The 27,937-nt window shown below is 42.5% G+C and overlaps 2 protein-coding genes across 2 annotated transcripts in view; both read right to left on the bottom strand.

The window, feature by feature from the left end:
- The window catches only part of LOC133546948 (zinc finger protein 567-like), a 334,269-nt gene that overhangs the window by 136,035 nt on the left and 170,297 nt on the right, over window positions 1–27,937 (bottom strand). The window lies entirely within an intron of this gene.
- LOC133546950 (gastrula zinc finger protein XlCGF28.1-like) lies at window positions 119–8,995 on the bottom strand. The gene is made up of 2 exons (XM_061892803.1): window positions 8,506–8,995; window positions 119–1,499 (listed from the first exon to the last, which is right to left on the bottom strand). The coding sequence occupies exons 1-2, from the start codon at window positions 8,690–8,692 to the stop codon at window positions 394–396; spliced, it is 1,293 nt and encodes a 430-aa protein (XP_061748787.1). The 5' UTR covers window positions 8,693–8,995; the 3' UTR covers window positions 119–393.

Genomic DNA, 27,937 nt, shown 5'->3' with positions numbered 1-27,937 from the left:
TAACTTCAGACTTTTTCTTCTTTGTTGATGTTTTGCAGGAGTTAACATCCATGATGTAATAATGCTGCTCAGTCCACATTTTGTTAACAATTTTATTCATTCATTCTTTTAATTGGATAATAACATCAATAAAAATGCAATGGAAGAAAATGTGTGAACAAAAAACAACTGTAAATAATAAGAAGCTCTCTCTTTAACAATGAGAAAATAAAATAAAATAGTAGCTACATACATGATATTCAATAAATGCACACAACTTAAAAAGTAATTCCAGAACAACATAGAATAACAGTAGAAGATGAGAAGCACTACTACATACAACATCAAATATTCATTCATATTAAACATGCTGTGTTTTAAAGTACATTTAGCACAATCACTGCTTAAGTGGTTTTAAATCCCTGCAGCTTCCATGACTGTTACACACTTGTGTTTACTGACCTGATACTTATGCCAGAACATCTTATCACACACAGTGCAACTAAATGGTTTCTCTCCAGTGTGTGTTCTCATGTGTCTGGTCATGACAAGATTTGTGGAGAAACTCTTCTTACAAACAGAGCAAGTAAATGGTTTCTCTCCAGTATGTGTTCTCATGTGCGTGGACATGTTAAGCTTTCTGGAAAACCTCTTCTTACAAAGAGAGCAAGTAAAAGGTTTCTCTCCAGTGTGTGTTCTCATGTGTCTTTTCATTTGCTCATTTATGGAGAATCTTTTGGGACACACTGAGCATGGAAAAGGTTTCTCTCCAGTGTGTCTTCTCATGTGTGTGGTCATGTGTTGCTTTCTGGAGAAACTCTTCTTACAAACAGAGCAAGGAAAAGGTTTCTCTCCAGTGTGTGTTCTCATGTGTGTGGTCATGGCAGACTTAATGGAGAAACTCTTCTTACAAACAGAGCAAGTAAAATGTTTCTCTCCAGTGTGTGTTCTCATGTGTGTGGTCATGTTACGCTTTGTGGAGAAACTTTTTTTACAAACAGAGCAAGTAAAAGGTTTCTCTCCAGTATGTATCCTCATGTGTATTGTAATATAACTCTTGTGTCTAAATGATTTCCCACATTGAGAGCAGTCAAAGTGTTTGTTGTTAGTGTGATGTCTCGTATCACCTTTGGAGTCATTTTTACTCTCCAAAGGTTTTTGGATGTGATCACTGTGATCAGAAGATTGTGACATCATGTGGTCCATGTCTGACAGAGGAGCAAAGATGCTGTCTGGTTCTGACTTTATATGTTCACAATGCTCTCCATCAGCTTCTGTGATGTGTTGACTTACAAGCTCCGCCCCTCTGTTCTCCTCACTTTGACTGTGATGAAGCTGTAAGGACTGAGCTTCATCTTCATCATTAGCCTCCTCCAACCTTTGAAGCTGATCCCACAGTTCCTCCTCTTCCTCTTTAATGTGGGAGGGGGTCTGTAGCTCCTTCTGTCCCACACTGGAGCTCCACTCCTGCTGCTTGGAGGGAATCTCTTCATGACTCTCTGCTGACACCTGCTGGACGTCTGCAGAACATAAAACACAAATGAGGTGTTACTGTATAGAAGTTTGCAGTATTCAAACTATTCAGATGTGAGCTAGGCCAAACAGACAGTGATGGGCAAACGACCTGGAAAATGTAGTAAGCTAAGCTACAAGTTACTCTCCATTAAATGTAGCTAAGCTATCCTCAGAGAATTGTAGCAAGCTACACTACATGCTACACTGCAAAAGTAGCTTGCCACATCAAAGCTACATTTAACAGCATTTCTATCTATTGGCCCACATGTATAATATCAGTGTTAATGTAACTGAGAGTGTGCACATGGACCCAGTGAGAGAACTACATGTCTTCAACTCATCACTGAGCTTGTTCCACCACTTAACTCCTAAAACTGTGATACATTTGCATTTTATATTCCTTCTTACTTTACCTATTTCAAAAATCAATATTCCCCATAAATGATAGTTTTCTCCTCTTAATTGAAATAACCTAATAATACAAGCTGGAAGACTGTTGCTGTAAACATTTACACAAACTTCAACACAATATGTTAAATATGGAAAAATAAAAGAATAATATAACTGTTGAGAGGGGCGTGGCCTACGCGTTCCCTGCGGGCGGGGCGTGTGCAGGGGCCGACCAGGAAGCAGCATACAGGTGAGCAGATACCTCAGCTGGAGCGAGTGATCCAATCACCTGTTCCCTTCATCAGCAGTGTTGGAAATCTTGAGGGGAAAGATGATGAGAGTGACGGAGAGAGAAAGACACACACGGCGAGATACAGTGAACAAACTGGAGAGCACTGGACTGATGCAGTTGCATGTACTGCCATCAATAAAAGTGTAAATCACTGAGACCGAGTGTGGTGATTCCAGCCAAACAACGGGGGATCTGGGACAGAGACCTTCCACAGTGGCGCGCAACTAAGGAAGAATCCAGGAAAGATGTCGGCACCAACCCCCCTGGAAGCGCTTGGACAAGTGCTGGCGCAAGTATCAGCAGCAAGTCAGCAACAATCGCAACTGTTAAAACGCTAATGGACAAGGCGGAAGCGGGAGGGATGTCAGCCATGAAACGCATGGTAGAGGGGGAGGATCCTCAAACATTCCTGGACATGTTCGAGGCGACAGCGACGTCAAACAGGTGGCCGGAAGAAGAGTGGAGAGCAAAACTGCTGCCGCTCCTGGTGGGGGAGGCGCAGCGGGTGGTGTTGAGTCTCCCGGCATCTGCCCGCCTGCAATACACCAACCTCCGTTAAGCCATCCTGGACCGGATCGGCAGCAGCCCCGGGGATCACAGACGCAGATTTAGAGCGATGACGCTGGAGCCAGAAGACCGACCGTTCGTGTTCGCCTACCGGCTGAGGGACGCAGCGACCCGGTGGCTCTGGCCCAATGGACAGGATCCAGGTGTGCTGGAAAGCATCGTTTTGGAGCGGTTCCTGGACGCCATCCCAGCTAGGACATCAGCGTGGGTGAGATACCACAGCCCCCCGAGCGTAAAAGCAGCGGTGAGGTTGGCGGAGGAACACCTAGCAGTGCAGAGGGAGGCAACCCCGAGGACGGCCGCAGGATCCACCCCCCGCGATGGGGGGGTGTGGAGAGGGCCAGATCACCCGGGCATAAAGACCAGGTTTTCCCGGTGGCCACACAAACACTTACACACACACGCACGCACGCATACACACACACACCACAAACGTTGGGACACGGGTTAACAATAAATCTGATGTGTGCATGTTGCAGGTTCCCAGTGCTGCGGCGAGAGGGCTTCCCTCGCAGAGGGCACCTCAACTTCCAGGGCTGGTGTGCTGGGGGTGCAGACAACCCGGTCACGTGCGCAGGGATTGCTCCATGATGGAGGTGGGGCAGGCAATGCGGCTTGTCGAGCCACCAGCACCCGCCCCCGATCCAGGAGAGACATACTACGTCCCGGTAAGAGTACAAGGGGGTACATATCGGGCGATGGTGGACTCGGGCTGTAAGCCGTCCCTGATCCACCAAAACCTGGTTCGACCCGATGGCTGAACATTTGGGGTATGACAAGACACTTAATTGGGTCATGGTCCAATTTTATTGGCCAGGCCTCCGGGGGGATGTGCGCTGGTGGTGCGCAGCCTGGCCGGACTGCCAGCTGGTGAATCCAGCGGCCACCCCACGGGCATCGTTACGCCCATTATCGCTCATAGAGGTTCCATTCGAGAGAATTGGCATGGACCTCATCGGACCATTTCACCCGAGTACATCGCTTTGTTTTACCTCAACGCGGTATCCCGAAGCAAAGCCTTTGCGCCCTATCTCCGCCAAAAGTGTAGCGCAAGCACTGTTTCAGGTCATCTCCCAAGATGGAATCCCAAAAGAGATTCTGACTGATCGGGGCACGTCCTTTATGTCACGCACCATAAAAGAACTGTACGGATTATTGGGGGTAAAAGCGATCCGCACCAGCGTGTACCTGCCACAAACGGATGGACTGGTGGAGAGATTGAATAAAACGCTGAAAACAATGAGTCGTAAGTTTATGCACAAGAACAAACAGATTTGGGTTGAATGGTTGGATCCCCTTATGTTTGCGATGCAGGAGGTACCCCAGGCCTCACTTGGTTTTGCACCGTGTGAGTTATTGTACGGCTGGAGGCCTCGCGGGGTCTTGGACATCATTAAAGAAAGCTGGGAAGAGGGTCCAAGCTCCAGCAAAAATTAGTTACAGTACGTCCTTGACATGCGAGCAAAACTCCACCAGGTGGGGCACTTGTCACGCGGGAATTTACTCCGTGCCCAAGAGCGTCAGCGGCGCACATATAACCGGGGAACCCAACTGCATAAATTTACACCGGGAGAGAAAGTGCTTGTATTGCTTCCAACTTCAAGCTCTAAATTACTTGCAAAGTAAGCAATTTGTCGAAAAGCTTTAGAACAACATTTCTCAACGAGCTATGGCAAGGAATTTAGGGATTTTACCATCTACGGTCCGTAAAATCATCAAAAGGTTCAGAGAATCTGGAGAAATCACTGCACGTAAGCGATGATATTACGGACCTTTGATCCCTCAGGTGGTACTGCATCAAAAACCCACATCAGTGTGTAAAGGATATCACCACATGGGCTCAGGAACACGTCAGTAAACCACTGTCAGTAGCTACAGTTGGTCACTACATCTATAAGTGCAAGTTAAAACTCTACTATGCTACGCAAAACCCATTTATCAACAATACCCAGAAACACCGCCGGCTAAGCTGGGCCCGAGATCATCTAAGATGGACTGATGCAAAGTGCAAAAGTGTTCTGTGGTCTGACGAGTCCACATTTCAAATTATATTTGGAAACTGTGGATGTGGTGTCCTCCGGAACAAAGAGGAAAATAACCATCCGATTCTTATAGGTGCAAAGTTGGAAAGCCAGCATGTGTGATGGTATGGGGGTGTATTAGTGTCCAAGGCATGGGTAACTTACACATCTGTGAAGGCACCATTAATGCTGAATGGTCCATACAGGTTTTGGAGCAACATATGTTGTCATCCAAGCAACGTTATCATGGACGCCCCTGCTTATTTCAGCAAGACAATGCCAAGCCACGTGTTATAACAGCGTTGCTTCGTAGTAAAACAGTGCAGGTACTTTCCTGGCCCGCCTGCAGTCCAGACCTGTCTCCCATGGAAAATGTGTGGCGCATTATGAAGTGTAAAATACGACAGAAGAGATCCCGGACTGTTGAAGGACTGAAGAACGGGGAAATAATTCTACTTTCAAAGCTTCAACAATTAGTTTCCCAAACGTTTGTTGAGTGTTGTTAAAAGAAAAGGTGATGTAACACAGTGGTGAACATGCCCTTTCCCAACTACTTTGGCACGTGTTGCAGCCATGAAATTCTAAGTTAATTATTATTTGCAAAAAAAAAAATAAAGTTTGTGAGTGTGAACATCAAACATCTTGTCTTTGTAGTGCATTCAATTGAATATTGGTTTAAAATTATTTGCAAATCATTGTATTCCGTTTATATTTACATCTAACACAATTCCCCAACTCATATGGAAACGGAGTGTGTACACTGTAACAACACCATGATGTCATAACTCTTCAATGTTGACTTACACGCCCACACGCACACACACACACACACACACACACACACACGCACGCACGCACGCACACAGACACACACACACACACACACACACACACACACACACACACAGAACATCAAAGGATAGATGTTACCATTTGTGGTTTCACAGAACATTTTGGCATCTATATTACTTACACGAGTGTTTTTCAACCACTGTGCCGTGAGATACAGTCTGCTGTGCCGTGGGAGATTATCTAATTTCACGTATTTGGGTTAAAAATATTTTTTGCAAAGCAGTAATTATAGTCTGCAAATGATGTGTTGTTGTTGAGTGTCTGCTATCTAGAGCTCGGCAGAGTAACCGTGTAATACTCTTCCATATCAGTAGGTGGCAGCTGGTTGCTAATTGCTTTGTAGATGTCGGGAACCGCGAGAAGGCAGCTTGCAGGTCAAAAGGTACCTAATGCTTAAACCCAGAATAAACCAAAGGTGAGTGCCCCTAAGAAAAGGCATTGAAGCTAGGGGATGGCTATTCAGAACAAAGCTAAAACTGAACTGGCTACAAAACAAACAAAAACAGAATGCTGGACAACAGCAAAGACTTACTGTGGAACAAAGACGGCGCCCACAATGTACATCCCAACATGACATGACAATCAACAATGTCCCCACAAAGAAAGAAAAAAAAAATATTCTTGATTGCTAAAACAAAGTAGATGCGGGAAATATCGCTCAAAGGAAGACATGAAACTGCTACAGGAAAATACCAAAAAAAGAGAAAAAGACACCAAAATAGGAGCCAAAGACAAGAACTAAAACACTACACACAGGAAAACAGCAAAAAAAACTCAGAATAAGTCACGGCACGGTGTGACAGGTACACCTACTTTGAGACAAGAACTATATTGATGCATGCTTGGTTATGCTTTAAAGTCATATCCAACAATTGTGACGACTTTTTACTGTCAACTGAGGTTTATTTTTTAATGATTTCTGCTGGTGGTGTGCCTCCAGATATTTTCAACACAAAAATTGTGCCTTGGCTCAAAAAAGGTTGAAAAACACTGACTTACACTATCTTATTATATTGAATCTATATTCAATGATAGCTAGCGTTAGATCAGGGATCTTCAACCCGCGGCTCTGGAGCCACATGAGGTTCTTTCATGCCTCCGTCGTGGCTCCCTTTGGCTTTGAAACCGAATGTCAACAAATAATGGTTACTTGATCTATTCTATTTCATTTGATTTAGTTAGTTCATTTAAATTTTACAGTTGTAATTTTGGAGAGTTTCTGGGATCTTGTCATAGGAAAATAAAACCCATGTGAATATATTGTGGATGTAAATGTATGTCACAGCCCTTATGCGACATCTCTTGCTGCCATGCAATTGTATTGTTTTTAGCGGTCAACCCCTAGCAATGACAGATCAACAAAGATAGATATTTTATTTACTTACATTTTTATAAATTTGCTGTTTTTATTGATGACCAAGTAGTTGTTTTTAGTCAAATGAATATTCCACAGTTTTATGCCTTCAGAACATTGGAATGAGTTGATTTTTTAATTTCAATTCATTATTAGGGAAGGAAGACTGTATTTTGTTTCTAATATTCAAAATAATTTGATGATTTGCTTTGTTATACCCAGAGATAAATCAAATAAGTGTTTGATTTCATAAATCCTATAACACACGTGTAACACAACTATAAGTGGTGTTATCATCGTTTTAGGAATCTAACAGAGTTTGTGGCTCTAGGTGGGTTTTATTTGGGGGGAAACGGGCTAAAATGTCTCTTTGTATGCTGAAGGTTGCCGACCCCTGCGTTGGGTCAACACACAAAGCTAATGTGCGTGCACATGTTACGTATGTGTGGAGTTACATCATTTTGTGCTAAAAGCCATATTCTGCTTTCATGAATAAATGTTTGCCTTTTAGACCTTGTGTTAACATTATCTGATTTTTTACCTAATTTAAACAAATCACCGTTCCTGGGGACTGACTCCATTGAAAACCTATCAGTGTCACTTCTCATTCTGGCATGTGTATAAGTGGCATTATGATCAGTAATGGACATGCATGTGCTGTCAGTCATGTTATGTTACTGATACATGCTACTGGACTATACTTTTATAGTATTACTTGGCTATAAAAAGCTAAATGCGGTCTTACTTGTATGAGTGCACATGTGTGTTACTGTATATTGTTGTTTGAGTGCTGATATTATAATTAATATTTAGAACACTTCATATTACTTCAATTTTTTTTCTGAGTTACTTACTAAATGTTTTCATTTAATAGCACCAGTGCCCGAGTGAAAAAGCAAAGCGTACATCCCTAGTTATCACTGAAAGTATATTCTATCATGATAACAACAACATGACTGCAAAGTGTTAGTTGCTTCTCTCGAACTGTTTCTGTGTACGTGCACACGCTCCCAGTGTGTGTACGAGACAGCAGTAAGTGACTAGCATGCACTAATTCCCAACCATTTTTATTCTATATAATTATCAATCCATCCATTTTCTACCGCTTCTCCCTTTCGGGGTCGCCGGAGCCTTTCTCAGTTAGTCATTGTGAAAGATAATGGACATTTAAAAATATGTATACATTCTGTTAAACCACGAATAGTAACATAAGCAAGTCAGTGATAATCTAGTTATATTTTTTTGTAGAAAAAAAAAAGAAAGTAATTTTAAGCAAGTTGCGAACGGACACTTTAGTGCTTGCTGTCATTATGATTTGCTGACTACCTCTGTAACAAAACCTAGGAATGTTTTCTGTTGATTACCCATGATCTTCTTTAGTTACAATACTCTGTTCCATGAATCTTCTTTCATTTGCATGCCGGATTGTTTACTTTCACTTGACAAGGCTACTCCACTCACATAATAAATGTCATTGTCTTGTTAACAATCAAATATAAAGTTAGTAAAGATGTGAGAGTAAGAAGTCAACAAACCTGTTCTGTGTGACACAACTTGAGGTTTCTTGAAAACAGCGTCCAGTAGTTGATAGTTTTCCTCTTTTGTTCTAGAAAGTTCCGCCTCGTATTCTGCTATCGTTCTTTCTAACACCACAAATATTTCTTCAACAGCAGCAGTTAGTCGCTGATCCACCAACGCTCTCAACATTTGTAATGTAGACATTTTCACACAATCACAACACTTTACTCTCACACTTGATCTCTACTTAGCGATGTGTTGATAACTTCTGTGTCTTCTGTTAGCAGCTAACAAGCTAAGCTAACTAGCGAGCTAAGCTAACTAACAAGCAAAGATAGCACGAGAAGCGGCACAGTGCTTCTAGCGCATCCAGACCACTTTATCCTTAACTAAAGAATAAAATATGTGTTTTATACGACGTAAATATTTCAAACTGGAGAACAAATAATAAGACTGACTTATTAGCGTCCTGCTCGCGGCTTTCTGCGTCGATGTGCTAGCGTTGTGTCGGTCGCGAACGATTCGTTCGATTGAACGAAGCATACATCTTCTTCTTCTTTTGTTTTTTTTTATGGCGGTTGGCAAGCCACCTTGTGGTGTGCATTAGCGCCACCTACTGTAATGGAGTGTGGACCGAGGTGGATCCCTACTCTATATTCTTTTATTCAACCCAGTGTTTTTTAAATATGTTTATATTGCTTTATATCCTATGTGTTCTGAATTCAATCCTAATATACTTCCCACTTCTAACCTAATATTTTCTTTTGCTAACTTATTTTCCAGTATTTCTCTTTCTCTATTGTATTTCATACATTGTATTAAAACATGGTCAACATTCTCTATTTGATGGCAAAAATCACACAGCCCTGTATTATGTTTGCCTATCAATTTTAGTGAACTATTTAGATAAGTATGTCCTAATCTCATTCTAGTAATAATGTCTTCTTCTTTCCTATTTCTATTCCTCCTCTCATTACACCTACTCTCCTCTGGACTTTGTAAAACTCTCTACCTTTTGTTTCCTTATTCCAATTATCCTGCCACTTTTTATTGTGTTCTATCTTAATGATGCTCTTCACTTCTTCTTTACTGTGCTTTATCTCCATGTTTACTTCTGTTTTAGTGCTTGCTTGTTTTGCGTATCTATCAGCTAACTCATTCCCCACAACTCCTACATGAGCAGGAACCCAGAGAAATTTTACCACCAGAGGTGGGTAGAGTAGCCAGAAATTGTACTCAAGTAAGAGTACTGTTACTTTAGAGATTTATTACTCAAGTAAAAGTAAGGAGTAGTCACCCAAATATTTACTTGAGTAAGAGTAAAAAGTATGTTGTGAAAAAAACTACTCAAGTACTGAGTAACTGATGAGTAACCTGTTTGTTTAATGATTACGGCAACAAATAATGCACAAAAACATAAAAATAGCAATGAGCAAATTCAGAGCCAGGAATATCTCTTAAGCAACTAAAACAATATTATATATTAAATAATAGTACATTAAAATAAAATTAAAAAATGGCACATCGAGCCACAATAACTTAACAGCACCATAGCTTCAGTAGGCATTCATTGATTGATTGATTGAAACTTGTATTAGTAGATTGCACAGTACAGTACATATTCCATACAATTGACCACTAAATGGTAACACCCCAATAAGTTTTTCATCCTCAATCAATTATTTAATAAATGACCAAGTCGAGGTGATATACCTCATATATACATATACATACACACACATATCATTTATACACACACATATCATACATACACACACAAACCATTTATACACACACATATCATACATACACACACAAACCATTTATACACACACATATCATATATATATGTATATACTGTATATATATATATATATATATATATATATATATACATACATTTATATATACAGTATATAATCTATATTTATTCATTTTGCCGTTTTTGTTCACATGTTGAAGGTGTTTTAATGAATATACATGCATGTTTAACATATAGATTCCTATCTTTCATGAAAAACAAGAATATAAGTTGGTGTATTACCTGATTCTGATGACTTGCATTGATTGGAATCAGATGTCCAAGTTTTCAAATGGAGGAGAAAAAAAGTTCCTCTTTTCTGTCTAATACCACATGAAAGTCGTTGGTTTTTGGCATCTTATTTGTCCAGCTTCCATATTTGTTTTTATACACTTGACAAGAAATACATTGGCGGCAAACTCCGCAGCTTGCTGGCTTGTTTGCGCTGGCTTTCGGAGACTCTTATTTTGTTAGCGCAGGCGCGATGGAGCGGCGCTTTTATTGTGAAGACAGGAACTGTGCGATCAGTCTTTAGGCTTTTGACGGGAAGTACGGTTGAAATAAAAAGTGTCTTTTTTCCTTTACACTTTTGATTGATTGATTGAAACTTGTATTATTAGATTGCACAGTACAGTACATATTCCGTACAATTGACCACTAAATGGTAACACCCCAATAAGTTTGTCAACACGTTTAAGTCGGGTTTTACGTATCACGGTCATGTGACCGCCTGGCTCTGTTTGATTGGTCCAACGTCCCCAGTGACTGCATGTGATTGGTGAAACGCAGGCATGCGTAGTTCCTACTTTGAAGCTCTGTCATTAACCAAAATAAACATTAAAAGATCGATAAAAAAAAGTAGCGAGTAGCGAGCTGAATGTAGATAAATGGAACGGAGTAAAAGTAGCGTTTCTTCTCTATAAATATACTCAAGTAAAAGTAAAAGTATGTTGCATAAAAACTACTCATAGAAGTACAATTTATCCCAAAAGTTACTCAAGTAAATGTAACGGAGTAAATGTAGCGCGTTACTACCCACCTCTGGTTACCACACCTCCCGCTTTATTTATTCTGTAGATTGCATGAACTATTTCATAAACTATATGAAACAGTGTCATCAAACTAATGTCATTCATATCTTGATTTGATTTAAATGTATAAATTATTTTATAACTATCTACCATAACCCTTTTCCTCTTATCAACATTTTCCTCGTTTTCGTGCACTCTTTTAGCACTCGACTTTCCTTCATGACCTCCTCTCCCCTTCTTTCCTCTCTCCCCTCTAGTCCTATCCATGTCCATACCTTCCTCATACATCCCGTCACTATCCCCTTCCATCTCCATCCAGTCACACTACAGCTTATGCTTAACCGTCAAAACAAATATAGATGTTAAGGTGTTTGAGCTTAACAGAGTTCTTTATGCGTGCACATGAACGACACTTTCAACGAGTCTTGAACATCAACTTCCTCTCACCGAGGAGACTTTTATTCTCTTCTTCTGTTGAACACACAACTGCTTCTGTGTTAAACACTACACAGTTCCAGAGCGCCCTCAAGGGGATAACATGCGCTACAACATCCTAGCTCTATAACAGTCACTGAGTAAGAGCGTGGATATATACAATCTTAACACCCCCACTCGCTATTAGCTCACTGTGTTAAACAATATTTTAAGAACATTTTCCATCATCCTGTTTTGTTAGGATTCATCCTTCAAGTCTTCATCCCAACATGCCAAACATATTCTGTGAGAAACATTTCAACTTCTGTTTAGTAGCTGGTTTTGTCAGAATATCAGCAACCATTTGTTCTGTAGGACAATATTCCAGTATTACCCTACCAGTAGCAACAATGTCTCTTATGAAGTGGTATTTCACATCAGTGTGTTTGCATCTTTGTCTGTTAACAGGATTTTTAGTGAGTGCAATCGTACCCTGATTGTCTTCGTACACTTTTGTTTTAACATATTGATAATTATCAAGTCCTTTTAGTAGCTGTTCAATGTAAAGACACTCCTGTATAGCTGAAGCTAAAGAAATGTATTCTGCTTCACAAGTAGAAAGAGCTACTGTTGGTTGTTTTCTTGTCTTCCATGAAATGAATGAAGTGCCTCCACACAAAGTTGCACAATAGCCTGATGTGCTACGTCTGTCTGTTTCATTTGATGCCCAACTTGCATCACAGTAAACTGTCAGACCGAGTCTTTCAGTTACATTCTTCTTGAAGTGAAGTCCTTGTTCTGATGTACCTTTTAGGTATCTGAATACATGTTTCACTGTATTCCAATGTTCCATAGTAGGTTCATTAAAGTGTTGAGATAGTTTACTCGCAACAAAGCTTATGTCAGGTCGAGTGCATGTTGATAAGTAAATTAAACTTCCCCCTGCTTCTCTGTACTGTCTTGGTTGTTTCAACGTTTCAACATTTTCTGCATAATCAAGTTTCTCTTGGTTTACAATTTTCCATATCAAACCTTTGTAAAACCGTTTTCAGATATCTCTCTTGTGACATTTTGACTAGTCCATGTGTTTGTTCAAAGTCTATTCCTAAGAAATGTTTTAGGGTTCCCAAATCCTTCATTTTGAATCTCTGAGTTAACATTCTTTTGACATCCTGCATTGATTTTTCACTTGAGGTAGCTAAAATAAGGTCATCTACCCAAATAATAAGAATTACCTTTTGACCATATTTTTCTCTTGTATATACACAATGATCTGCATCATTTTGCACAAAGTCATTTCCACATAAATGACTTGTTTTGGTTGCGAATTTCACCAATCTGATCTTTTGGACTTTTTCCATTTCTGGATAATATACAAGGAATGCTGGGCTGTTTTTATCATATCCTATGAAAATGCCCTGTTCACTTTTGGAGTCTAGTTTTCCTTTTTCTTTTGACATCCTGCATTGATTTTTCACTTGAGGTAGCTAAAATAAGGTCATCTACCCAAATAATAAGAATTACCTTTTGACCATATTTTTCTTTTGTATATACACAATGATCTGCATCATTTTGCACAAAGTCATTTCCACATAAATGAGTGTGTAGCACTGTATTCCAGTTTCTGCCCGACTGTTTGAGTCCATACAATGATTTGTTTAGTTTACATACCAGTTTTTCACCTGTGTTAGAGTTTTTCTCGTAACCTTGTGGTTGTTCTAAATAGATTTCGCAGTCGATGGGTGCGTGTAGATACGCGGTCTTCACGTCAATTTGATGTAAGATTAAGTCCTCCTGTGCCGCCTTCTGCATGACAATTCTTACACTTAACATGTCAGCTGTCAGTGAAAACGTCTCGTCGTAATCAGTTCCTGCTCTCTGGTCGTATCCTTTAGCAACAAATCTTGCCTTAAATTTATTAGATCCGTCTATGTCTGTTTTGAGTGCATAAACCCACTTAGCTTTTAAAGCTCGCTTACCTGGTGGTAAGTCAGTCAACTGGAATGTGTCATTTTCCACTAGTGACTTCATCTCCTCATTCATGGCGTTTTTCCAGTGCATTGACTCGGATGATAACACGGCTTCCTGATAAGTTTCTGGAATGTCACAAACTGCTCGATAACAGAAATCAACGCATGTTTGTAATCTGTCCAATGAATCATCAGTCTCATAATCTTGTAAATAAGATGGCTTTTGTTTTACTCTGAATGGATTCTTTCTGATTTCTGTTTCGGCATTTGCCGCTGACTGTTCCACATATTCCTGCTCATTTAAATCCTCAGTTTTGTTTTCAGGTTGAACTCTGTCCTCATCCTTCTGGTCACTGTCACAGACTGCATTGTCTCTGTTTCCAATGTCATGTCCTGCGTATGGCTCTAAAGTTTGTGTCTCTCTCTCTACACTTGTTTTGGTTGCGAATTTCACCAATCTGATCTTTTGGACTTTTTCCATTTCTGGATAATATACAAGGAATGCTGGGCTGTTTTTATCATATCCTATGAAAATGCCCTGTTCACTTTTGGAGTCTAGTTTTCCTTTTTCTTGTTTGTAACTAAAACATGTAGACCCAAATTTTTGCATTTGTGACACATTTGGTACTTTTCCTGAAAGTAACTCATATGCTGTTTTCTTTATCCGTCTATTGTAGCACCTGTTTCTAACATGAGCTGCTGTTTGAATGGCATAGTTCCACAAATAGTTTGGTAGTTTGCTTTCTATCAGTAAGCATCTAGCCATGTCAAACAGTGTTCGCCATCCTCTCTCTGCTGTGCCATTTTGGTGTGGCGAATAAGGCGCTGACGTCTCATGTCTTATTTTGTTCTTTGTTAGTAACATTTGGAACTCTCTGTTTGTAAACTCAGTGCCGTTGTCTGAACGTATACACTTTACATCTCCAAAGGGTGCTACATCTGCTAAGAACTTTTCTGTTGCAGTAACTGTATCACTTTTTGACTTAAGGAAATATACTAATACAGCACCTGAATAGTCATCTGTGAAACATTGTGCGTATTTGTGTCCTTCTATGCTCTCAGTTTTCATTGGTCCTGCTAGGTCTGTATGGATTAACTCCAGGGGTTTATTTGCTTTAGCATCTAGCTCCCTATTTCTCGTTTGGGTAAACTTGCCTTTTGTACATATGTCACATATCTGATCCGGCTTAACATTTCCCTTAATTACCATACCTTTGACCACAGTTTGGAGTTTGATTACATCGTCATAGTTGTAGTGTCCTAGAATCTCGTGCCATGTTTGTACGTCATGACAAACTTTACACTGATCTTCATTTGCATCAACAGTTGGTAGATAATACAGCTTCTCATGTTCGTGTATTTTAAATCTGTTACCATCTTTAGTGGTCATGTGGCTCTGTCCTTTCTTGAAAGTTATGGTTGCTCCTCCGTCGGCTGCTCTCGCCACTGAAAAGATGTTGTGGGGATAGGAGGGCATGTACAGAGCGTTTTGTAGTTGTGCCCTGTGCTGTCGTCCATTGCTGTCCACTAGATGTATCGTAGCTGTTCCTCTTCCTTGGGCCATTCCACTGCATCTTGTCCCATCAGCTAGTTCCACTGAATGAGTCTCTGGCTGAAAGGTGTTGTCAAAGCTTGTAAAGTTATTCACATCATTTACAATGTGGGATGTCGCTCCTGCATCCACCATAATGCCTTTCATCTTTATTTTGGGTGCTGACTCACTTTCTTCTTGTGCTGCTTTGAAGAGGTAATCACTGGAATGTTCATCAGTAACCTTTTTGACATTGTCTCGTTTATCTTTCTTTTTGCATATGGTTTCTTGGTGTGTGTTGCTCTTACAAAAGTTGCACCACACTTTTCGGATACAATTTCTTGCTCTGTGTCCTTTTAATCCACATTTGAAACATGTCAGATCTTCATCTCCACTTCTACTTTGAGTGCTGCTGGTGTACGTCTTCTGGATATTTCTATCCTGTTTTGTGAACATTTTCATCACATTGTCTGTTGGCTCAGCAGTACTAATTTTCTCTGACTCTTTGTAAATACGTAATCTCCTTTTGAAATCTGTAAATGTCACATTGTCTTCGTTTTGTGTTACATGTACAGCTAATGGCTTGTAAGCGTCAGGAAGTCCTCCAAGAATCATGGCTATGATCAGACTATCACTGAGAGTCTCACCGGCATCACGAAGTGCTGTAATCAGGTTTTCTGCTCTGATAATGTAGTCCGTAGTCGACTCTCTATCTACTTTCCGTAGTTTTGTCAAGGACGTGTACAGGTTGATTATTCGTGGCTTGCTTTTTCCTGAGTAGTGCTCCCTCAGCATTTTCAGTGCTTTCCTTCCATCGTATGTAGCATCATGTCTAATTAAAGACAGGCTTTTATCATCGATCAACCTTATGAGCTCTGCATAGCAGTCTGGATTCTTTATTCTGTCCGCTGCTGCTTGCTCTTCTCCAACTGGTTCATTTAGAACAGTGTCTTTCAACTTTAAAATATGTAAGTGTCCCAAAAACCTTGCTTCCCAAAGGTCATACTTGCTTTCGGATCCATCGAAGTACAGTTGCGGGGATACTGCTCCAGTAGTACGAGCCGCCATATTTGTTTAAGCTCCGCACTTTAGCACTGTGCTATGCTAATTAGCTCAAACTTTGCCGCGGTTACTTCTTCTTCGAGAGTACACGCTACTTCATTGGCTAAAGTCCCTTTAATGCTCCGTGTAATACTTCACGTTTGCATTACCTTTATCCTTGGTCAAGTAGTTCTCCTCTGTTAGCTCAAGTCCACACCTGCAAACTTCCTTGGCTTCTGTGTCCGTGCGTCGACTCAACGCTACCTTGCCTTGTTTGCTTGAGTTGGTTGGAATCACTGCGGTTCCTGGAATTACTGCGGTTCCTGGGGTTGCTGCAGTTCCTGGCGTTATTTGGGTTGCTGGGCCCATAACCTGTTAAGGTGTTTGAGCTTAACAGAGTTCTTTATGCGTGCACATGAACGACACTTTCAACGAGTCTTGAACATCAACGTTCTCTCACCGAGGAGACTTTTATTCTCTTCTTCTGTTGAACACACAACTGCTTCTGTGTTAAACACTACACAGTTCCAGAGCGCCCTCAAGGGGATAACATGCGCTACAACATCCTACCTCTATAACACAGTCACTGAGTAAGAGCGTGGATATATACAATCTTAACAATTAATATTAAATATAGGTTTAGTGTATTAAAATTAAATACATGTTTTTGTATTAATATTAAATACATGTTTAGTGTATAAATATTAAATACATGTTTAGTGTATTAATATTAAATACATGTTTAGTGTATAAATATAACTGTATGAGAAACCAAACTTATGTAAAAAAAAAATAAAAGAAACAAAAAAAAGGATAAAGAGAGAGAGAGAGACGGAGAGGACCGGGAATATTAAGAGGGAACGTGCGCCCTCCTGTGGACTTCTGCCGCAACTGCACACATAAAGAAATTCATTATTTCCAAGTGTGCCTTTTTAGAGGATAATAAATACATGTTTACTGTATGAATATTAAATATATGATTATTATATAATTACATATATGTTTGGTATATGTGCAACAGGGTCAATTACGTCTTGTAAATAATTTATTTTCTAAAGTTTTATTATTGTTATAATTACACAAAATATGTAAGTTACATGTAAATACCTGAATATTGTTTGATGTTTTGTCAATGTGGAACCATTGTCTCATTGTCCCTCCTACTGCAATAATTACTGTGACACCTGTCTTTTTATATGCGTTAGACACGCCCTCCAACTTCCCTTTTTGTCTACGATAACGGGAGAGGTAGGCGTTCATGCGACGACAGAAAATGTCTTGTTAAAAACTTTAATTCATTTCTTGTTCATTATTATGTATTTGTGTAGGGGCTCGACGATGGCACAAAGTTTTGATGACGATTGTATTCTGTTTTATCAGGTATGTTTTTATTTTACTGTGTATGTAACTATGCCGCCTTTTTGTCTACGATAACGAGAGAGGGGCTCGACGATGGCACAAAGTTTTGATGACGATTGTATTCTGTTTTATCAGTAAAGTGCAGTGGAGAAACCCATGGTGTCGGTCGTCTTATATAAAAAACACACAACGCAGAGGAAGAGACCACCGGTTACACTTGGTGCCGTACGACCCGTTGCATCGCCGACCAGCCCTCGTCTGGTGCCCGGGAAAGCTGCCGGAGTTTCCCGCCCGCTGCACTCTGCTGCTCCTCCCTCTCTCTCCCTTTCGCCGCGGACAAAGGTGCGCGCTCCCGCGTGCGCGCAAGGTGTGCTGACAAACCACGCTGATTTAAAGTGTGTGTGTGGGATTTAAGCTCGTTTAGGTTTGTGCTGGTGATGTTATTATATCCAGCTGGTACATTTTATGAACATTTTGTGACAGATAGTCCTATCAAAAAAAAAAAAAAGTATAATGGGCTGTTTGTATGAGTGATTAGTGAAGCCTTTTGATTGTGTTTTATTTTGTTCATCTATTGATCAGTGTGGGCTTATGAGAGGCTTGATATGCCCTAATAGCACTTGTGGTTTTTTTGCTACAGTGCTGTGCTATGTATTGATTTGTCAGGGGTATTTACAGTGGGCTTTACCGTGAAGTATTTTTTTTTATGTGTCAACTTGTGTCACTATTGGCCTTGTTTTGCTATACTACCTTTGTGGGAATTTGTCTTTGTTGTGTTGGTGAAGTATTAGTACAGTATTTGAAATTCCTGCAATGGCTGGTCGTGGGCATGGTGTCACATTTGGAATGGGGAGGGGTAGGTTGGTGTCAAGCAGTCCTAGTTTCATGATAGACCAACCAGTTTTTAACCCGCTACTAAACCCCATCTCTAGCTCTACACCAGTTACTCAAGCAGTGCGTGAGCCCACACAAGTTATAACTGTTGATGCTTTTGGAGACATGATCACATCTTTAGCTAAACAGATAGAAGACAACATCTCTGCCAACATCAGCATGATGCACCAGCCAAGTGCCTTGCAGCCTCAGTCCACCGCTGTGAGCCCTTCCTCCGGGCAAGATGGTTCGCCACAAGTGAAAGTTGTCGTGCAGCCTGACGTCAAAGCACCACCTTACTTTAGGGGCGATAATTCAGATTTGTTCTCAATTCACGAATGGGTAGACATGATGAAATGTTACCTAAATAGAGTAAAATGTGACAGTCCTCCTGAAATGTTTGAGCTAATTATGTCCAGACTAACAGGTAAAGCGAGGGATGTTGTAAAAGTGTCGCTGCGCAGCCGCCCTGATCTGAATGCACCTGACCTGCCCACTGCAATGTTTGACATTTTGAAAGGTAACTTCAGTGAGTTATCATATTCTAACTTACCTATGAAATACTTTTACTTCACAATTCCCCATTCTGGTGAGAGTGCTATGGACTACTGGATCCGCCTTAATAAGTCCATCGATGCTGCCGACGAGTGTCTCCATAGGCAGGGTAAATCTGTTGAGGACCCCAGTGCTGAAGTCGTCATGATGTTTATTAACCACTGTCCTGACCCTCATCTTGCCTTGTTGTTTCAACTAAAGTCGCCTGAGCAGTGGACTGCAGTTGAGGTTCAGGAGCATCTGGATGCTCACATACGAAAGGTTAGAAAGACAGCACCCCAGTCTCAATGTATGGTGGGCTTGTCAACTTATAGTCAAAGCCCAGTGACTGATTGTTCTTCACAAGGGGCTGTCTCGGTAGCACGCCAGCAGTCATTGCATACTGTTCCTCAGCCTTCCCCTACCCTTTCCTGCAGTCACCCTCCGTCTGATGCTCCTGCGGCTGTCGCACATCAGTCCGCCTCCCCATTACAGCCATCTTCTGTCAATGTGGCGCCAGCCGCTTTTGACCCACCAGCTAACGACCCTGGTGCTCAAGTTGTGGCCATGTTTGATAGAGTTCTATCCTTGTGCAATGCTTCTTTGGCTAACAATCAAAGACCAGGGCGCCAAACGTCAGGCAGCCGTCAGACTGCTCAACCCCGAAATCACCAAAGTTCTTTGGCAGTCACGTGTCGAGTATGTACGTCCAGTGAACATTCAACTCATGCACACTGTAAGCTCTACAGATTGTGCCTTAACTGTTTGAGACCTGGTCACATGAAGCGTGAGTGCCCACAAGCCTCACATTCCCCGGCTATACCGCCATCTTTTCCACCCAATGCTGATTTAAACTAACCCGCCTGTGTAGTGAGAGGGGTAGCATGGGCGATGCTAGTAGCACCCTCAGTGAAAATGAAGATGTGCAATTGACCTATGTGAACTGTTGTAGTAGTGTTTCTGATGACAAAACAGTGGTTGTTGTGGGTTCCCATAGAGTGGAAGGAGCTAGTGAGTTGTTTTATGCTCCAGTGTCTGTGGGGGGCCAGTCTGTTTTAAGAGGGATGCTTGATTCAGGTAGCATGTCATGCACGCTAAATGTGGAGGCAGAGTCAAAGCTTAAAGCTGTTGGGCTACTCCCTAGCCCTCGGCCTGTGCCGGAGAAGGTGGTACTTATTGGCTGTGGTGGCCTTATGACACAACCCAGGTGCATTTATGACCTTGAAATTGAAGTTTATGGGTCTAAGTTCATTGTGCCAACTTTACTAGTACCAGGGCAGAAAGATGAGATGATCATTGGGACCAATGTCATAAGACCCATTATACAGGCGATGAAGTCGGATAATAAGTACTGGCAGCTGGTCTGCTCCAATACTTCTGACCCCAGTTGTGAACAGTTTCTTGGACTACTTAGCTGTATCACACGCTGGTCTGGTCCCAAAGTGCCTGAAAAAGTTGGTACAGTCAAGCTAAGACAATCTGTCACTCTTGCACCTCAGGGAGAGTCTCTAGTATGGGGGAAGCTGCCCAGCAGTGCTTCTGTGTCACCTGGGAGCACTGTCATTGTGGAGCCCACCTCTTTCCGTTCAACCCCTAGAGACATCATTGTTGGGTGGGTCGTGACACCCATGTGGGGTGATCGTTGGGTCCCGATGAAAATTCTGAACCCAACAAAGAGACCTGTGACACTGCGCCGTAATGCTAAGGTAGCAGATGTTTTTCCTTGTATTGCAATGGAAGACCTTCCTTTGTCACAGAATGTGTGTATGCAGCAGACCTGTGAGGGAAGTGACCCAACCTCCAGGTCAGGTACCACCTCTAATCCCCTTCAGCAGCTTAAAGAGGGCGGGTTGGCAGATGTTGATCTTGAAGGGTGTGAAGTATCAGAGGAATGGAAACAGCGTCTGGCTGAACTAGTCCTCACCTACGAAGATGTATTTTCTAAGGACAAGCTGGACTGTGGTGAAGCAAAGGATTTCGTCCACCGAATCCACCTCACTGATGATCGCCCTTTTAGACTCCCCTATCGCCGTGTCCCTCCAGCTCACTGTCATAAGCTGAGAGAGGTGCTGTCTGAGATGGAGTTCAAAGGAATCATCAGCAAGTCAGTCAGTGAGTATGCTTCACCCCTTGTCCTTGTCTGGAAGAAGTCAGGGGAGTTGAGGATCTGCACAGACTTCCGCTGGCTTAACGCCAAGACCGTGAAGGATGCACACCCGCTACCCCACCAGGCTGACTGTCTTGCCGCCCTTGGGGGAAATGCCTTTTTCAGTACCATGGATCTTACATCGGGGTTTTACAACGTCCCCCTCCATGAGTCTGACAGGCGGTATACGGCCTTCACAACACCTTTAGGCCTATACGAGTACAACAGACTTCCCCAGGGCTTGTGCAACAGCCCTGCATCCTTTATGCGGATGATGATCAGCATCTTTGGGGACTTGAACTTCTCAAGCCTTCTCTGCTATTTGGATGACCTGCTCGTGTTTGCTCCATCCGAAGAGGAAGCCCTGAAGCGGCTGGAGAGTGTCTTCCTGCGTCTCAGAGCCAACAACCTGAAACTAGCGCAGAGGAAGTGCTACTTCTTGCGAAGGACCGTAAAGTTTCTGGGTCATGTAGTAAACAGCGGGGGCGTCGCAGTCGACCAGGAGAAAGTCAAGGTCATCTCAGCTTTTGAAAAAGAGGATCTTATGGAGGATGACGGCTGTACCCCATCACAGCGGAAAGTCAAGTCCTTCCTTGGCATGGTGCTGTACTACCAGCATTTCATCCCTGGCTGTTCTTCTCTCGCTAAGCCATTGTACACCTTGACTGCAGGACAGAAAAGGAGTGCCAAAGGCTCCTTTGGGCGTAGAAGAGCAGGCACTTTCAGAAAACCGACTCCCCAGGACTGGACGTCTGCCTGTGAGAAGGCATTTAAAGATCTGAAGAGTGCACTTCTTAATAGTGTGGTGCTGGCTCATCCAGACTTTGAAAGGCCCTTCATCCTCTGCACCGATGCCTCCCTTGATGGTCTAGGTGCAGTCCTGTCCCAGGTCCCCGATGGCGAAGAACGAGCGAGACCAATTGCTTTTGCAAGCAAAACTCTCAGCCGCAGCCAAGTCAACTACCCTGCTCACAGACTGGAGTTCTTGGCCCTTAAATGGGCAGTTTGTGATAAATTCAGCCACTGGCTCAAGGGTCACAGGTTTACTGTCTGGTCGGATAACAACCCCCTCACTCACATCTTGACTAAACCAAAACTAGATGCCTGTGAGCAGCGGTGGGTCTCCAAGTTGGCTCCATATAATTTTGAGATTAAGCACATCCCTGGTAGGCAGAATGTTGTGGCAGATGCACTCAGTAGAGACCCATTTGTGACTCCTTTAAGGGAGCGACTGCTGGGTGAGCCCTATGCTAAGCTGCTGAATGGGGTCTGTGATGTCAGTGATGGATGTGTGCAGGATGCGTTCCGCTTCACTTGCCAGCCTCAATCACTGATGTGTCATCCTCACATTGACGCTATTGAAAGTTCAATGTCTGAAGAAGATGTCTCTTCCATCCTTTCTTCTTTGGATGAATGGGACTGTGCTCCCCGCCAGCGTGCTACCTCACTAGCTGACCACCTCACAACATTGGAACCTCCTGGCCAAGACACTTTGCCTTCCCTATCACTTGCTGACCTTCAGTCTCACCAACAAAAAGACCCAGTCATCTTAAGAGCTACTTTTTATGTTGACAGAAAACGCAGGCCCTCCAGACGCGAACGATGTAATGAAAATCAGCCAACTCTGAGAGTCTTGAAACAGTGGGATAGGCTGACACTTCAGGATCGCATTCTCTATAGAGTCACAAAGGACCCTTTGACCAAGAAGAAGAGGTACCAGTTTGTTGTGCCAGAGTCCTTGAAGGCAGATGCACTGTCTGGCGTTCATGACCAAGCTGGTCATCAAGGTCAGCCCCGCACTCTTGCTCTAGCTCGCCAACGCTTTTTCTGGTATGACATGGAGAAAGATGTCCGCAATTACGTGAAACAGTGCCGCAGGTGCGTTCTTAGCAAGACCCCTGAGCCTTCAGCAAGCGCCTCGCTACAGAGCATTAAGACCTCTGCTCCCCTAGAGCTTGTGTGTGTTGACTTTTGGACAGCTGAAGACAGCCACAACAAATCTGTGGATGTACTTGTAGTCACTGATTACTTTACGAAATTGGCACATGCCTTTCTTTGTCAGGACCAGACTGCGAAGAGGGTTGCTAAGAAATTATGGGACAGCTTCTTCTGCATTTACGGGTTCCCTGAGCGCCTTCATTCAGACCAGGGTGCGAATTTTGAAAGTGAACTGATTGCTGAACTGTTGATGTTGTCAGGAGTTCAAAAGTCTCACACTTCCCCCTACCATCCTATGGGAAACGGTGGGACGGAGCGGTTCAACCGCACCTTGGGCAACATGTTGAGATCATTGCCCCCTCGTTCCAAGCAAAAATGGCCCCAAATGATCCAAACAATGACTTTTGTGTATAATTGCACTGTGCATGAGACGACTGGGTTTGCGCCTTTTTATTTGATGTTTGGGAGAACCCCGAGATTGCCAGTAGATCTCCTCTTTAAGAATCAATCAATCAATCAATCAATCAATGTTTACTTATATAGCCCTAAATCACTAGTGTCTCAAAGGGCTGCACAAACCACCACGACATCCTCGGTAGGCCCACATAAGGGCAAGGAAAACTCACACCCAGTGGGACATTGGTGACAATAATGACTCAGTGGGACGTCGGTGACAATGATGACTATGAGAACCTTAGAGAGGAGGAAAGCAATGGATGTCGAGCAGGTCTAACATGATACTGTGAAAGTTCAATCCACAATGGATACAACACAGTCGCGAGAGTCCAGTCCAAACACAGCAGCGAGAGTCCCGTTCACAGCGGAGCCAGCAGGAAACCATCCCAAGGGTAGCGGACCAGCAGCGCAGAGATGTCCCCAGCCGATACACAGAGGGACATAGAAGAAAAAGAAAAGAAACGGCAGATCAACTGGTCTAAAAAGGGAGTCTATTTAAAGGCTAGAGTATACAAATGAGTTTTAAGGTGAGACTTAAATGCTTCTACTGAGGTGGCATCGCGAACTGTTACCGGGAGGGCATTCCAGAGTACTGGAGCCCGAACGGAAAATGCTCTATAGCCCGCAGACTTTTTTTGGGCTTTGGGAATCACTAATAAGCCGGAGTCCTTTGAACGCAGATTTCTTGCCGGGACATATGGTACAATACAATCGGCAAGATAAGATGGAGCTAGACCGTGTAGTATTTTATACGTAAGTAGTAAAACCTTAAAGTCACATCTTAAGTGCACAGGAAGCCAGTGCAGGTGAGCCAGTACAGGCGTAATGTGATCAAACTTTCTTGTTCTTGTCAAAAGTCTAGCAGCCGCATTTTGTACCAACTGTAATCTTTTAATGCTAGACATGGGGAGACCCGAAAATAATACGTTACAGTAGTCGAGGCGAGCCGTAACAAACGCATGGATAATGATCTCAGCGTCTTTAGTGGACAGAATGGAGCGAATTTTAGCGATGTTACGGAGATGAAAGAAGGCCGTTTTAGTAACGCTTTTAATGTGTGCTCAAAGGAGAGAGTTGGGTCGAAGATAATACCCAGATTCTTTACCGTGTCGCCTTGTTTAATTGTTTGGTTGTCAAATGTTAGAGTTGTATTATTAAATAGAGTTCGGTGTCTAGCAGGACCGATAATCAGCATTTCCGTTTTTTTGGCGTTGAGTTGCAAAAAGTTAGCGGACATCCATTGTTTAATTTCATTAAGACACGCCTCCAGCTGACTACAATCCGGCGTGTTGGTCAGCTTTAGGGGCATGTAGAGTTGGGTGTCATCAGCATAACAGTGAAAGCTAATACCGTATTTGCGTATGATGTCACCTAGCGGCAGCATGTAGATGCTGAAGAGTGCAGGGCCAAGGACCGAACCCTGGGGAACTCCACACGTTACCTTAACGTAGTCCGAGGTCACATTGTTATGGGAGACACACTGCATCCTATCAGTAAGATAAGAGTTAAACCAAGACAGGGCTAAGTCTGACATACCAATTCGTGTTTTGATACGTTCTAATAAAATATTATGATCGACGGTATCGAAAGCAGCGCTAAGATCGAGGAGCAGCAACATAGATGACGCATCAGAATCCATCGTTAGCAATAGATCATTAGTCATTTTTGCGAGGGCTGTCTCCGTGGAGTGATTTGCCCTGAAACCGGATTGAAAGGTTTCACATAGATTGTTAGACGCTAAGTGTTCATTTAACTGCTCCGCAACAATTTTTTCAAGGATTTTTGAAATAAAGGGAAGGTGAGACACCGGTCGGTAATTTACCATGAGGTCAGGATCGAGGTTAGGTCTTTTAAGAAGAGGATGAATAACCGCTTTTTTGAATGCTAGGGGAACACTGCCCGAGGAGAGTGATAAGTTTATAATATTTAGCACTGATGGACCTAATAATACAAAAAGCTCCTTGATCACTTTCCCAGGAAGAGGGTCAAGTAAACATGTTGTTTGTTTTATTCCATTTACACGTTGTAACAATTCCTCTAATGTTATTTCCTCAAAACGAGAGACACTATTTTGGAGGGCAGTATCCGCCGTATATACAATCGTGTCAGTGTTAATAGAACCCCGTTGTAGCTGGGACGCATTGTCTTTAATCTCCTTTCTAATGACTTCAATTTTCTTACTAAAGAATTGCATAAAGTCATCAGCTGAGTGGGTTGAGCTACTGGAAGGAATCCCTTGTTGGCTTAGCGATGCTACCGTACTAAACAAAAATTTAGGATCGTTTTTATTACGGTGGATGAGATTTGAGTAATATTTAGATTTAGCTAAGGTAAGCATGCGTTTATAAGTTATTAAACCATCACTCCATGCTTGATGGTGCACCTCAAGTTTAGTCGTGGGCCATTTGCGTTCCAGCTTTCTACATAATAATTTCTGAGCTCTAGTTTCTTCTGTAAACCACGGCGTGCGCTTTTTTGGAGCCTTTTTTAACTTTGATAACTATGTTATCAATGGTTTCGCGCAGGGCGTCGTTAAAGTTGTTAGTGAGGTTATCAATAGAGCCCACATACTTTGGGAATGGTGCCATTACCGAGGGCAGTAGGTCAGCAAGAGTTGTCGTTGTGGCTGTATTAATGTTGCGGCTGCTATAGCAGGTATTATTATTATTAGTTTGACGAACATACGTCTGAACCTCGAATTTTATAAGGTAGTGAAGTGAAGTGAATTATATTTATATAGCGCTTATCTCTAGCGACTCAAAGCGCTTTACATAGTGAAACCCAATATCTAAGTTACATTTTTAAACCAGTGTGGGTGGCACTGGGAGCAGGTGGGTAAAGTGTCTTGCTCAAGGACACAACGGCAGCGACTAGGATGGCGGAAGCGGGAATCGAACCTGCAACCCTCAAGTTGCTGACACGGCCGCTCTACCAACCGAGCTATACCGGTTGGTAGAGCGGTAATGATCGGACAATGATCGGACAATACTTTAGTATACGGGAGTATCGTAACTTTGGAAACGGTGATGCCCCTGACAAGCACTAGGTCTATCGTATTACCGTTGCGATGCGTGGGTTCATTTATTATTTGCGTGAGACCACAGCTATCAATTACAGTCTGGAGCGCTACGCACGGTGGGTCCGATGGGGTATTCATATGGATATTAAAGTCCCCCATTATGATTATATTATCGGCGTGTGTCACTAGATCAGCAACGAACTCTGAGAATTCATTAATAAAGTCCGAATAGGGCCCTGGGGGGCGGTAGATAACAGCCAGGTGTAGAGGCAGCGGTGTGACAGACCTCATAGTAAGCACCTCAAACGATTTATATTTATTATTTATGTTAGGACTAAGGTTAAAGTTTTCGTTGTATATTAGTGCAACCCCCCCACCCCTTTTGAACGGACGGGCAATATGCGCATGTGTAAAGTTAAGAGGACATGCCTCATTTAGCGCAAAAAAGTCGTTTGGTTTAAGCCAGGTTTCGCTGAGACCGATGACGTTAAGATTGTTGTCTCTGATAATGTCATTAACTAACAACGTTTTAGGAGACAATGATCTTATGTTTAAAAAACCTATATTATAGGTAGTGGGCTGTTTTAGGGAGTTTTTGATCAAATTATCCGTAGTAGCAATATTAATAATGTTGTGTTTATTATGCCCAGTGCATTTAGTATAGTTACGACCATATCTAGGAATTGATACGACAGGAATTTTCCGATTGTTTGATTGTTGCTTTGATAAACTGCACGCATCATGGTTAGCCACCTCAGTAAAGGGGATTTTCCGATTGTTTGTTTGTTGCTTTGATAAACTGCACGCATCATGGTTAGCCACCTCAGTAACGGGGATTTTCCGATTGTTTGTTTGTTGCTTTGATAAACTGCACGCATCATAGTTAGCCACCTCGGTAAAACACATGTCCAACTCTGAAACACTCAAAGCAGAAAAAACTTGTTCTAATTTAACTGACTCCTTACCCAGACCAGTAGTCTCGCATTTTCCATCTAAATCCGTCTTCGGGATGGAGGAAAGTGGTGTTCTGTGGGGATTAGCCTTCTGCTTTGTTTTAAGCCCCGCTCGGCATCCGCGTTTCCGATCACACCGCTGGCGTCTGCTCCGTAGACGGCCCCCGCTGCTACTAGACTCCCCTGCTTCACAGGCCGCTGGATGTAGCCGCCGATGTATTCCCATGCTAGTTAGCAAGTCTAGCACGCAAGTGTCTATCAGTCCAAAACGGCCCGATTCGTCCACATCCAGAAGTGTCTGGCGGTCGTACGTGATCACGGAGTGACCACGATGCGAGCCAGCCATAAAGTTTGTGGAATTGTCCGGTATTTCTGCCAAATGT

This window comes from Nerophis ophidion, unplaced genomic scaffold (genome assembly GCF_033978795.1).
Source record: "Nerophis ophidion isolate RoL-2023_Sa unplaced genomic scaffold, RoL_Noph_v1.0 HiC_scaffold_52, whole genome shotgun sequence".
NCBI lineage: Eukaryota > Metazoa > Chordata > Actinopteri > Syngnathiformes > Syngnathidae > Nerophis > Nerophis ophidion.
The sequence above is the reverse complement of the archived record's forward strand: the minus strand, read 5'-3'. Positions and strand labels throughout refer to the sequence as shown.

What these genes read in the sequence shown, in the direction of transcription:
- LOC133546950 (XM_061892803.1), bottom strand. Translation starts at nt 8,692, where the DNA reads ATGTCTACATTACAAATGTTGAGAGCGTTGGTGGATCAGCGACTAACT. An exon ending in AGTTGTGTCACACAGAACAG is followed by an intron (nt 1,500 to 8,505) that starts GTTTGTTGACTT and finishes TATGTTCTGCAG; the next exon opens with ACGTCCAGCAGGTGTCAGCA.